Source organism: Ipomoea triloba, chromosome 8 (assembly GCF_003576645.1).
Source record: "Ipomoea triloba cultivar NCNSP0323 chromosome 8, ASM357664v1".
NCBI classification, from domain to species: domain Eukaryota; kingdom Viridiplantae; phylum Streptophyta; class Magnoliopsida; order Solanales; family Convolvulaceae; genus Ipomoea; species Ipomoea triloba.
The window spans coordinates 12,163,212-12,177,493 of NC_044923.1; the positions used below are offsets into that span (position 1 = coordinate 12,163,212).

The window sequence follows — 14,282 nt, forward strand, 5'->3', positions numbered from 1 at the left end:
TTTGTTGTGCATAATCCAACTGAGAATTATAATTAGGCTTGTAATGAGTCATCTGGCCCCCATTCCCTTGAGTTGGGTCATAAGTAAGTCTACCCTTCTCGTTCTGCCCGTAGATGGGTTTATTGCCATAATTAAAATGTGCTCTTGTTTAACCATGACAGTTATATGTGGCAGTTTCGCGAGTTAGTAATCCTAATGGACTCAAAATCTTAATTTGTGATGAACGTAAGGGCTTATTAAACTGTACTCAGAATGTGGTGTACAAAGAAATTTTCAATAATTTGTAATTATATTTTTTTATTGAATATTAAAACAATTTCTTTTTAATGTTCCTTTTCAAAAAAAAAATCTTTTTAATGTCATTTTTTCTTTGAACAGTTAAATATGTTTAAACTAACTATCTATTAATGGTCGATGTTTAAACTAACTATCTATTAATGGTCGTGCATCGCACGGGTGCAACACTAGTATATATTAAAACAGAAGTGTTGTTTTCTCGCCCATCCTAAAAAAATACTTCTGTTTTGAAATTTGAAATTACAATCATTTTTTACCTAATTAAATAATAACAAAAATACTATATATAATTTAATTTATAGTAATGATTACCTAAAATATTTATTACACCATGAATCATTGTCTACTTTTAAGGTACACTAAAATATTTATTACACCATGAATCATTGTCTACTTTTAAGATACACTAAACTAATACTCAATATATTCTATTTCAATTTAAGTTTAGTTTTTTTTATATACAAATAAAATTTATATACAAAAATATATTATTAAAAAGTTCTAATTAAAAACTTTTAAATAACACCTATATTGATATTTTTATTTTAATGTATTCAATTAAAATAAAATTATTATTTTTTTGGTAAATTCACGGGGTCTTTCTCCGTCCATTTAATGGTCCGGGTCCACCCACGTTCGCTCCAAGAGGCACAGGAGTTGGCCCAGGAGGAATTGTCACTTGTGGGAATCGAACCCGGGTTCTCCCGGAATTCTTCCCGACAAAGAGAACTCATTTGCCACTTGAGCTACCCCATTGGGTTAACATAAAATTATACTTGATCAATATATTATATTCATTTTTAATATAATATTGGTTCATTTTCAAAATATTGTAGATTGATTGTTTACCATACTATTGCAATATATAATTAAAATTAGAGTCATTTCTATTTTTTGTCCTACTGTTATTGGGCATTGCCAATTTTAGTCCACTTCATTAATCTTTGCCACATTGTAGCCAGTCTTATTTAGTCTTTGCCACTTTTAGTCCACCGTTAAAATTTTCGTCAAATTGCCATCCAAAATAGGAGTATTTTTGGTCTTTTCATGCTTTGATAATCTCCTTGACCCTTTGCAGTGGTTTTCCTTACACATATTCATCCATTGAAGAGGTCCGGCGAAACCCATGTGAGCCACATTTTGATTTGTACCATATTTCTTTGCAAGAAATCATTTTCTTCATTAATGAAATAGGGTAAAATCATCCAAAACATCCACATAAATAACATGTCATCATTTTTTCTAATTTTATTTTTCCATGTCATCAAATTAGATGAGTAACTTGTTAGAAATAGGCTAAAAATGCTAGATGAAAAATTATTAAGAGTATAATGACCTAGATGGACCATATTTTAGTTCATGGTGCTAGATGAACAATCAATAATAGTACATGGGCCTATTTGACCATTTTGCCTATATATTCTATTAAAATAAAATAAAAAACTAAATCAAAATAGATATGTCAAATTTAATTTATTCTAATAAGATAAAATTGAAATCTTATATTTAATTTATTATTTTTGTATTATAGATATTTTTAATTTCATTTGTTTTATTTTTTGAATTTTAATTAAAAAATTGTTAAAATTAAAATAATAATTTGATTCGAACACACACACTACTTTAATTGAAATAATTTTTTAATCTTTCAATGCAATATTGGGAAACTTTGTTACAAAGTAAAAAAATAAAATATATTAAGTACAATCTCATTGCTATTTGGTATTTTTTTTCTTCATATTATATATATATATATATATATATATATATATATATATATATATATATATATATCTAACAAGAGAAAATAATAAATATAATACATATATACATATTGAATCCTTGCAACATGTTAAAAGTTCACTAAAAAAAGTTGTTGCATGTCAATTTGTTTACTTCATCTAACTTTTAAAAATAACTACGATATTATAACTACTATATATAAATTTTTCCCTACATAAATGACGTTGGTTTTCAAAGTTTAAAAATGTGAAAGGTAAAATATATCATTATTATATTTTAGCATTCTACTAATGACAAATATAAGTATTACTAGTTTTATACGCGCATTGCGCGAATGGGTTAATGCCCAATATTTATATTTAAATAAATATTTGAAAGTATATCAATGCAAGATTATATAGGAGAAGTTTATACATGGGTAATTGAATGTCGAATATTTTTTATTTAAATATCTAACTCAAAGTATATTTCCAAGATAATATAGAAAATTTATTATAATTATTACTAAAATAAATGTTTGCAACCTTGTAAAATCGATAGTCTAAATATTTGGTCTAAAAATGATAGTCTAAATAAATACTAATTTTAATTTGAATTTTTCTAAGTGTTCTTAATTCTCTTTTATTTTTTTCTAAATAAATACTATTCTTTTTTATTTTTTTCATGGTAATAAAGAAATACATATGTATCATTTTTTGGTGTAACTACTAATTTATTTAATTCAATAAGAGTAAAATAGAGTGATTCTGCTTCAATTTGTTGGGTTATTATTTGAGTACTCTCTTTGTCAACCAATCCCAAGTAGTTAATATAATTAGCTTCAAATTATTTTAAAATTTTTTTCATTGTATTAATAAAATACTTGGTAAATAAATATATAACATTATTTTGTACTATAACTTTGATATTTAATTACAAGATATATATTGTAAAAATAAGATAATGGACAATGTAATGAATATCAATTAATAATATCGAATGTAAAGAATCTTTGCATTAGAGAAAATAAAGACAATATAACTAATGAAATTATTTTCTCTTATTTAATTTAATTTTTTGATAATGAATAATTTTTTCAAATAAAGGTATTGTAGACACATAATTCTAAATTAAAGAAATACATATGTAGACGCGACTAACAATATCGGGTCTATTTTCTGTCCGCAAACCTCTAACTTCAATAAACCGTTGGATTTCAGGCCACTTTGGGTTACATGTAAATGTAATAAATAAGTTTGGATAGCCTATCCAACGACATATAGCCATGGCATCTTGGTAGTGTTGGTCCCAAGGGGATGGGGTACAAGTCTAGAAGGGGGGGTGAATAGACTTGTATAAGATTTTGCAAATCTTTTCAACCTCTCGTGTGTACTGGACTTAGGATGTTTAGGTCCAATACCTCACGTGATGAAGACAAAGTTTTATGCGCAGCGGAAAATGTTATCCCCTTTTAATTAGCACGAGTTTGAGTTAGTTCGAGAAGTGCGATTATATGCAGTGCAGTTCGAGAGTTAGATAGCGAGAGATAAAAGACAGAAAGTAAATGCGAGAGAGAGATTTTTAAGTGGTTCGGCCAACCCGCCTACGTCCACTCTTCTTCTAGAAACTCCCTAGAAGGATTGCACTAAAACTTCCCTTTTTAGTACAATATCGAGCGCTTGAGCTTTGATCACGAAGCCCGCCTCAAGCCTCAGGTTTTTCGCCCCGCTTCTTGTTACTCCACCTCTCGAGCACTTGAGCTTTGATCACCAAGCCCGCCTCAAGCCTCAGGATCTTCACTAGACAGCAGCCAGGTTACTCCGCCTCTTCTTGCTTAATCCAAAGCAAGGACCTTTGGTTGTCACAGTTTAATGTAACAAACTCCAATCTGACCAAAAGCTATCGTTGAAAAGATGTCGATGTAGATCAGCTTTGATCACCTTCTGGATATGTATATGTTTCAGCTTTGTAACTCTCTCAAACACTAAGATGTGTTTTCTCGCTGTATTGAATATCAAGAATGATATTCCGAATTTAGCATTTGCACTTGAACGTTTAGATTGGACACTTCGTATGATAGCTTAGAATTCTCGAACCTCTTTAATGCTTGTGTCTTCACGTCCTTATATATGAGAGTTTGAGGAATAATTCCGTTGGAGGGAAAACTATTCCGTTTGAAATCTGTCTCCCATGCTGATCATGGGACTTGAGTATTTTTAGCATGTTCCATGGAGTGGTGGTCTTGTAACTTGTGCCTTTTGTCTTGTAGTGAATATTCTTTAATCCACTTTCTAGAGTCCATGCTCCACTTACTCTATTTGGCAAAAGTTACTCTTTTTATATTCCCATGATCCTTGATTTAGGGAATAAGACCGACCTTGGGTTGGTGCACTTTCTATCCGTTTGTTGTGCAATTCTGACGTGGCATCCACTTCCGGTAGATCCCATAACGTTCTGTAGGCACCCCCCTTTTTATTTCCATGATATTATTCTTCTCCAAACTTAGATTAATTTAATCCAAGCTTCCTTTACTGCCGTTCAGCCCTATGGAGAAGTGTCAGTGTATCGAGACTTAGTTTGGTGTCTCGCCTGACTGATGTCTCGAATCCATGTCTCGAACTGGATTGATGTCTCGAGAGACTCTATCTCTCGAACTTCTGCTTATGTCTCGAGACTTAGTTGATGTCTCGCAGACCCTTATTCCTCCAGTGTTGTCTCGTGTCTTCTTCTGTTCTGACTATAGACTTACAACACGAAAACATCTAAAATGTTCAATCAAGTTTACCTTAAGCTTAAATATTTTCCGAGTTGAGCTCAAAGTTACCCGGTTATATTTTCGCTCTTAGTTTACTTGTCGAACTTACATAGAATCCTATCTTTCGACACTTAGGGGATTCTGATTTACATTTGGTATCATCAAAACCTATTACATTATGTTCCTAACAATTTCCCCCTTTTTGATGATGCCAACACTTATACTTACTTATATGGCTGATTTAGCAAGAAAAGAACTTTGATTTTATTTTCAGCGCATACGGTAAGTTTGACAAGTGAGCTAATATCCTAATGCATACGATACGAACTCACACAACACCCCCAGCAAAAGATATGTATATATATTAGCATAAACAAGGAATGTTTTACAAGGCATAAGAAGAGAGGATTACAGAAAGATAAAGAACAACATAAGGAACGAATGCATGTAGACATCGAGAGCTTACTACTTGTTTTCCTTTCTCTTCTCGTTTATGGCTGCTCGTGTCTCGACGGGATCTTTAGAATTCACCTTCTCTAGATATTCTTCTGAGACGTCAAGGTGAATGTAATTGATGAAGGCTTCACTTATGAAGTTCCCTTCAATTACCCCATCTCTCCACCACTCGATGCATTCCTTAGGAGTTAGGCCACTATGAAACGATAAGTCAGTTTTGGCAATAAGACTTACTATGATTTCGTGTAGATATTCTGCGCTGTCTTCTTTGATTCCCATTCTGTAGCCTCTTATGAACTGCTCATCTTTCTTTTCCTTGGCCGTTAGTTGTTCTTGTCTTTTCTTCTTTCTCTCTTCATCTTCTTGTCTCCTTTTCTCCATTTCCAGCGTGCGCTGAACCCTTACAGCTTCTGCCCTTTTGGCTTCCTCCATTTGCCAGTTTGTTAACTTTGGGATTTTCACAGGAGGTCCACCAGCTGGTTCACTGCTTGCTGTCCTTTTCTTGCCTCTTCCTCCTCCCCTCTGACTACTGTTTTCCCCCTTGTTGGCAGCATCACCACGGGAAAGGAGAGTAGACAGCCCTTCGAAGAGTGACTCAAGCTGGGCAGGCACTTGGTTCGACAGATCATCAAGCATGGCCTTCATTTCATCCTGTCGAAGCTCACTGGAATTCTGATAAGCTCTAAATTCTGCTCGTAGCTCAGCTAGTTCATCTCTCGTTCGTTCAGCCTCTGAGCGAGCCACAGCAGCTTCATCAGCAGCCTTTCGCGCTGCATCTTCAGCCCATACAGCCTGTTCGAGGAGTTCTTCGTGGCGAGCTTGAGAGGCACTTGTGCCAGCCACGGGCATCGCATGGTTTCGAACGACAGCCAGTATGCGCTCGATTTGAGCCATCTTCTGAGTTTGGTCAGCCATGAATTGACGCACCTCGCCAATGAACACTCTTTCGGCCTGTGTACCAAAGTCAGAAGAAGAAGTAGAATCAGAGTTACCTTTCATCGGAGGGAACTTGGGTGCTTCCAGATTTCCACCCATGACTTGCATTTGCGAGTCCACCTCTCGAACTTGTCTCTGAGGTTCAGCAGGAGCACTGGGATCAGAGCTTGAAGGTAGCTCCATGTCAGGCGCTTCCCGGTTTCCACCTGAGGGATGGATCACTTCGCGCTCTTCACCTCTCGAACCTGGAGCCTCAGCTTCAGCAACTGATGGGATTGGATCAGCAAGAGAGGGTACTTCTGTGTTGGATGCTTCCCGGTTTCCATCCAAAGGAACTTCCCTCTCAGCTTCACCTCTTGAACCAGTGCTGGGAACTTGTTCATCTGCTGGTGGATTTGGAGATGAAGGATCGACAGGTGCTTCCTGGATTCCACCTTCGATAGTCACATCAGTCTCCTCAGCACTTCTCGAACCAGCAGGACTTGAGTCATTCTGCTCTTGTTGCTCTTCTTGCACATCAGCTTGCTCAGGTGAGTCAGGGATCTCAATCGGTTCAGGAGCAACTGGTGCACTCCATCTTTCTCTATCAACCATCCTGGCTGCAAAGGTTGATGCATCGTCGTCAGGCAGCAGGAATGGTGATGGCAGTTCCATATCAATGGGAAAGCCTGGGAGTTGGAGCAACGGAATTTCGCCCTCTCGAACAGTCTGTGCTTCATCTTCATCTGTCGACGGTGTGGGCTCAGGTAGTGGTAGTGGTTGATCTGAATTCGGTGCCACTCCATGTGCTTCAGAGGTCTCAACACCATCTCTCGAAGCATTTGTCTGAGAGCCCAGAGCAGAATCGGCAACTTGGGACAAAGGTATTGCGGCTATGGCGATGGGATTCTCAGTACCGTCCTTTGCAACACCAGAGGTTTCTCCTGGACCTCTCGTCATTTCTACTTGCTGTCCCAAGGATAGAGCAGTGGCAAGTCTGAGTTCTTCTCGAAATTGAGCCTCAGCTGCAGGATCAAGTTCAGACTCAGCTTCCTCTTCTTGTACATCAGCAGCGATGCCCTTTCCTTTGTCAGATCGACCAAGATTCCTCCTAGTCACATTCATTTCATGGGCAAGATCTGTGAGTTCATTGGCTGGGATTGATGAAAGATTTAACCAATTTAAAGCAAAGTCCTCCTCAGCCACCATATATGCTGCTCTCGAAATCAGTTGATCAATTGGACCTGTTCTCCACTCAATCCATCGAAGTACTCTGGAGAAGTCGTCTGATATAGTCGCATCGTCAGTAAGTTGATTCAACCGAGAGCTAATCTCTGCATCTGACTCATCTGATCCAGCAGACACGAGCTCTGTTGGTGATGCACAATCCACTGCCTGTCTATTTATCTCTCGATGACCATTCAAGAGATCACTGGCCAGCCCAACATTTGCTAGAGTCTGTGCAATAGATCTTTCAACTTGAACAGACTCCATGGGCGTTAGCACCACATTTTCAGCACGTTGCACTGGGTCCCTGACCACAGTGCCTTGATCATTAGCAGCTTCTTGATCGGAGACAATTATACCTGCTGCTGGAATATCCATCTCTCGAACCACCTCTCGTGGTTCCTCTGTTTCTGCTCGCACTGGATCACTGATCCCAGTGCCTTCAACTTCTCGAACCTCTTCTCGAGGTCCAACCTCAGATTCAGCAGCCCCCACAGCACCATCAACATCAACATTTAAATCAATAACCAAGGCTCCAGACAGAGACTTGGTAGGGGGCACTCTCTCAATCTCAGCGGCCAGAGTAGCCTGAGATTCCCCCTGGGCTTGTGCCCTGTCTTCGAATGGTACTTGTATCATAACAGGTGCTACCTCTCGAACCTGACTAACAGAAACCTTCTTGGCCCTCTTGGCCCTCTTTGGCAGTTGAACCCTTTTAATCAAGTTACCTAAGGGTTCATCATCAGAGTTAACACTCTCTGGCTGGGCTTTCCTTTTGCCCTTAGCTCTCGGCTTTGAGGGAGATGGTGCATCCTTAGCACTTTTACCCTTCGGAGCTTGAGACTTCGTCCTACCCATATAGGTATTTCGATGAATCTCTCGCCCTTCCCTCAACTCTAAGCCCTTCAATCGTAAAATATGTTGAACAACAAAACCAAAACCAACCTTTTTACTAATCAACTGGTTGGCATTTGAAACTGAGCTTTGCACTTGCTGTAGTAAGGAGTCGAAGATGATTTGTGCCCAGTTCATTTTGGTGTTGTTCCAGATGGCATGGAGGACCTTGAGGATGTCCAGATTGATCTCGTCGGTTCCGGACACCTTGCCGAGGACGAATTTCATGATTAGGTCGGCAGCCAGAGCAAACCTCTCCTTGAGATGAAACTTTCGGAGGGCAGAGGATGCTCTCTGTGGTGCAGTCTCCAATCGGATTTTATCCCAGAAAGATTGCTTGTCCAAATCATAGTCCGAGAGATGCTGGACTGCTTCCTCCGTCGCCTGAAAATCGAATGCTGCCTTGAGGTCACCCACCGATGTCGTAATGTGGATTTCGTTGACGCTGCTCTCGATTGCGCCCTTCGTGACCTTAGCATTCGCGAACCATTCGGTGAAGTCCAAAACGTGGATAGTTCGATAGTCATGCGTCATGTATTTGAGAAGTCCTGCCTTCTCGAATTTCTTCAGGACTTTTGCTGCCATCGTCGGGTTTGCCGAGTTCGTAATGAACCCATTCTTGTCAAGGATGGTTCCCGCCTTGACTTGCTTGATTTGTGTGCGAATGTGTTGCACCTCTTTCTGGTATGCGTCGGTAGATGAGGTTGAAGATGATGAATCGGACGCCATTGTTGAAAGAATGAGGTTTTGGAGGGAATGTGTACAGTAGGACGAATTTGGGATTTCTTGGGTATTTGGTTTTGAGCTTGAATCCGGGTAAAGATGATGGGTAAGGCTTTTATAGTGCCCGGATTTGGGTCGAATATGTGGGTAGGGTTGAGGATTTGGGTCACGGTTGAGATCCGGCTTATTTAAAAATAAGCAAAAGGTCAAGAATGCCCTTTTATAACGGTTATGTGTATAAGATATAGTAAGGGTATATTTGGGTTTATAGGTGACGGTTTTGAGTGGAGGTTTAAATAAGATAAAACAATTATAAGCATGCTCCCACTATCCGATAGAGACCTTAAAACATGGGAAACCGTCAGTAACTGATGACCACGTGGTTGTCATTAAGTTCCAAACTAGCCGTTCCACTTATATCCGTTGGCGCATCAGTTTTACCTCTCGAAGGTAAACTTTTGACTTGCTAGTTTAAGGATCTTCCCCCTGAGTGATTGATCCCTAAACCTCCTTATACCTCCATTTAAATCCTTCCTCTGGTTAAGGATATTCCCCCTGAGTGATTGATCCTTAACCCTCCTTATTCCTCCGTTCAGAGATATACAAAGAGTCAGTTCGTTATCTTTCGAAGTGAACTCTCGAACTACCCTTCTTCGAGACATAACGTTTTAGCTCAAACTGACAAGGTATCTCTCGAATAACCTTTCGAACACAGATTGCGATAGAAGACACAAGATTGATTCATTCAAAAGATGTCACTTAGAACATTTCCTTAAGTTCATTTAGTGATTCCAGAAACATTACATAAGAATCAATATCCTATTAGATTCCATAGAAACTTTTGTTTGGCCTTGGATAGCCAAATAGGAATCTATATTAGAACAAGAACTAGCCATCTACATCCTACTCTGACTGAGTTACAGAAAAGGTGGCTCGTTCTTCTTATTCTTCTCTGCCTCTCCGCTGCTGCCCTCCTCAGAGGCTCCATCTCCCTTTCCCTTGGTTCTCCATTTGGTTGAGGGAGGTTCTTTTCCAGAATGTGCAGCGGTAGGAGTCCTGCTTGTGCAAGCATCTCCTCCTGACTCCAATATCCCACCTTTGTGGATCTCCACGCATTTGGGGATCCAGTCACCTTGGATGGGAATAGGATGCTCGCTTATGCCTTTGCTTGGATTATCAGGAAGCTCCGCAGTCTGTTCACCCGTCGTTAGATCTGGATGGTTCTCTCCTTGAAAGTCTTTAGACTTTGTTGCTGATTTCCTTCCCTTATAAAAGAATGGTACATCGTTTTTTCCTTTCTTCCTCTCCATGAAGGAGTCGATGTCATAAACTAATGAGAGAACACCTCTATTTATAGCCCAAAAAGATAGAAACTGTAGATTCACGGGAGGCTACTTTGAATGACCATTCAATACTGTGTAACTCCAAGGCTGCCATAAAGTTGATGTAACGCTCCTCACATGCGAAACAGTGCATGGCACTTAATACAAGGAGATAAGATTTGACCATTCAACCCAATTCTATCATTCCCAATTCTAACCTTAGTTGAGAGAATCTATTTTCACACAATGCTTTTGTGAAAATATCTGCTAGTTGCTCCTCCGTTGCAACATATTCCAACGTTATATCTTTTTTCTCAACATGATCTCGGATGAAGTGATACTTTATATCAATGTGCTTTGTCCTCGAGTGTAACACTGGATTCTGAGTGATAGCAATAGCGCTTGTATTGTCACACATAATTTTCACTTCCTTACATTCAACCCCATAATCCAGTAGTTGTTGCTTCATCCATAAAATCTGAGCACAACAACTTCCAGCTGCTACATATTCTGCCTCAGCGGTGCTTGTAGCTATCGAATGCTGTTTCTTGCTAAACCATGAGACAAGTCTCCCTCCTAGAAACTGACATGTCCCTGATGTGCTCTTTCGATCTATTTTGCAACCGGCAAAGTCCGCATCTAAATATCCCATAAGTTCGAAAGATCCACCTCTCGGATACCAAAGCCCAACACTTTGCGTACCTTTGAGATATCTAAGGATCTTCTTCGATGCATTCAAGTGACTTTCCTTAGGACTTGCCTGAAATCTAGCACATACACCTACTGCAAAGGATATATCTGGTCTACTAGCAGTTAAGTATAGAAGGGATCCGATGATACCTCGATAAGTAGTCTGATCGACCTCTCGACCTTCACTGTCAACATCGATGCGTAGAGAGGTTCCCATTGGTACATTGACTGAAGATTTCCCTTCTATGTTGTATTTCCTGAGCAGATCCTTGGTGTATTTCTCCTGGTTGATGAAGATACCTTCCTTAAGTTGTCTGACTTGAAGCCCAAGAAAGTAGTTGAGTTCTCCCATCATGCTCATCTCGAACTTTCCTTTCATCAAGCTGGAGAACTTCTCGCATAGGTCTGGATTGGTGCTCCCAAAAATAATATCATCCACATAGATTTGCACCAATAAGATATGATCCCCATCCTTAATTCTGAACAATGTTTTGTCCACTAGGCCTTTGGTGAACCCACATTGAAGTAGAAAACAGGATAGTGTATCATACCAAGCTCTCGGAGCTTGCTTTAAGCCGTAAAGTGCCTTCTTCAACTTGTATACTTTGTCAGCTCCCACGTCCTTCAAGAAACCCGGAGGTTGTTCAACGTACACCTCTTCTTCGAGAAGTCCGTTCAGAAAAGCGCTCTTGACATCCATTTGATACACTTTGAATTCTTTGAAGGCTGCATATGCGAGAAAGATGCGTATAGCTTCGAGACGTGCCACGGGAGCGAAGGTTTCATCAAAATCTATTCCTTCCTCCTGGCAGTATCCTTTAGCAACAAGTCTGGCCTTGTTCCTAACAATAACTCCATCCTCATTCATCTTGTTTCTGAAAACCCATTTTGTACCAATGACATTTTGATGATGAGGTCTCGGAACTAGTTCCCAAACGTCGTTCCTCTCGAACTGATGAAGTTCCTCTTGCATAGCTTGCACCCAATCTGGATCACCTAGAGCCTCATCGATCACCTTAGGTTCTATTTGAGATAGAAAGCAGGCTAGCATGCTTTCTCGATAGGCTGACCTGGTCCGAACTCTGTCACGTACATCTCCAAGTACTTGATCAGCAGGGTGACCTCTCAACCATCTTAAATCTGGTTGTGATTCCTCAGTTGATGCTTCCGTTGTAGATTGAGGTGAGGATTGATCAGCTGTAATCTAGATTGGTTCAACTGATTTAGATGCCTTTTCCTTGCTGGCTTCTTCATCATCTGATTCTGACTGGAGTTCTGCTACATCTCGAGCTATCGAAGTATCGAGAGGTGGATCTGATCTCTCGATAGACTCTGGTCGAATTTCCTCTGAGTTTTCAGCTACTTCCACTGTCTTTGATGGTTGATCTGTTGATGCTCTATCATCAAAAGAGACATGTATGGATTCTTCAACCACCAACCTCCGCTTGTTGAAGACTCTGAATGCTTTACTTGTCGATGAGTATCCCAGAAATACTCCTTCATCCGCCTTTTCATCAAAGGTTCTCAGTTGAGTCTTCCCGTTGTTGTGGACATAACATTTGCACCCGAATGTATGGAAGTAACTTACATTCGGCTTCCTTCCATTCCACAACTCGTATGGAGTCTTTCCAGCTCCTTTCACGATCAAGGACCGATTTTGGGTGTAGCATGCTGTGTTGACTGCTTCTGCCCAAAATCCCTGTGATATGTTGGCTTGTGAGATCATGGTCCTTGCAGCTTCCTTGAGAGTTCTGTTCTTTCTTTCAGCAACTCCGTTCTGTTGAGGAGTTCGAGCAGCTGATAGTTGATGATGAATCCCATTCTCGTTGCAGTAGCTTTCGATTACTTGATTCACGAACTCTCCACCTTGATCTGACCGGATCTTTAATATCGAGACATCCTTTTCAACTTGCATTTGTTTCAAGAGATTTGGCAAAGCGACTTTTGTCTCGCTCTTCTTAGTTAAGAACACGGTCCAAGTGAATCTTGTGTAGTCATCTACTACCACAAGAGTGTACTTCCTTCCTCTTATGCTGGATGGGTCCACTGGTCCAAATAAGTCCATGTGAAGAAGACTTAATGGTCTGGTGGATGATGTCTCGGCTTTGCTCTTGAAAGAGGATTTGATCTGTTTACAGCGTTGACATGCCTCACAGATTTTATCCTTTCGAAACGTCACATTTGGCAGTCCTTCCACAAGATTCCTCTTTGTAAGCTTATTGATGGTTTTGAAGTTCAGATGGCTAAGCTTACTGTGCCAATCCCAGCATAAGTCTTCCTTGCTCCTTGCTAGCATACATAGGGATGGTTTGGCAGACCTCCAATCCACTATGTACATGTTTCCTTTCCTTGCTGCTTCCAGGACGACTTCGAGAGATTCCTCTTGTATGATTTGGCATTTGCTTTTGGTGAAGATCACTTNCTTTAGCAACAAGTCTGGCCTTGTTCCTAACAATAACTCCATCCTCATTCATCTTGTTTCTGAAAACCCATTTTGTACCAATGACATTTTGATGATGAGGTCTCGGAACTAGTTCCCAAACGTCGTTCCTCTCGAACTGATGAAGTTCCTCTTGCATAGCTTGCACCCAATCTGGATCACCTAGAGCCTCATCGATCACCTTAGGTTCTATTTGAGATAGAAAGCAGGCTAGCATGCTTTCTCGATAGGCTGACCTGGTCCGAACTCTGTCACGTACATCTCCAAGTACTTGATCAGCAGGGTGACCTCTCAACCATCTTAAATCTGGTTGTGATTCCTCAGTTGATGCTTCCGTTGTAGATTGAGGTGAGGATTGATCAGCTGTAATCTAGATTGGTTCAACTGATTTAGATGCCTTTTCCTTGCTGGCTTCTTCATCATCTGATTCTGACTGGAGTTCTGCTACATCTCGAGCTATCGAAGTATCGAGAGGTGGATCTGATCTCTCGATAGACTCTGGTCGAATTTCCTCTGAGTTTTCAGCTACTTCCACTGTCTTTGATGGTTGATCTGTTGATGCTCTATCATCAAAAGAGACATGTATGGATTCTTCAACCACCAACCTCCGCTTGTTGAAGACTCTGAATGCTTTACTTGTCGATGAGTATCCCAGAAATACTCCTTCATCCGCCTTTTCATCAAAGGTTCTCAGTTGAGTCTTCCCGTTGTTGTGGACATAACATTTGCACCCGAATGTATGGAAGTAACTTACATTCGGCTTCCTTCCATTCCACAACTCGTATGGAGTCTTTCCAGCTCCTTTCACGATCAAGGACCGATTTTGGGTGTAGCATGCTGT

At 39.9% G+C, this 14,282-nt stretch overlaps 1 protein-coding gene across 1 annotated transcript in view; it reads right to left on the reverse strand.

The window, feature by feature from the left end:
• LOC116026970 overlaps positions 1–8,230 on the reverse strand; it is a 14,743-nt gene extending 6,513 nt beyond the window's left edge. The window contains exons 1-3 of the mRNA XM_031268395.1: positions 6,852–8,230; positions 6,419–6,629; positions 5,636–6,127 (exon numbers count right to left, since the gene is read on the reverse strand). Of these exons, the coding sequence (XP_031124255.1) occupies positions 5,636–6,127; positions 6,419–6,629; positions 6,852–8,230 (2,082 nt within the window). The remainder of the gene's footprint in view (positions 1–5,635; positions 6,128–6,418; positions 6,630–6,851) is intronic.
• Positions 8,231–14,282: the final 6,052 nt, after the last annotated feature.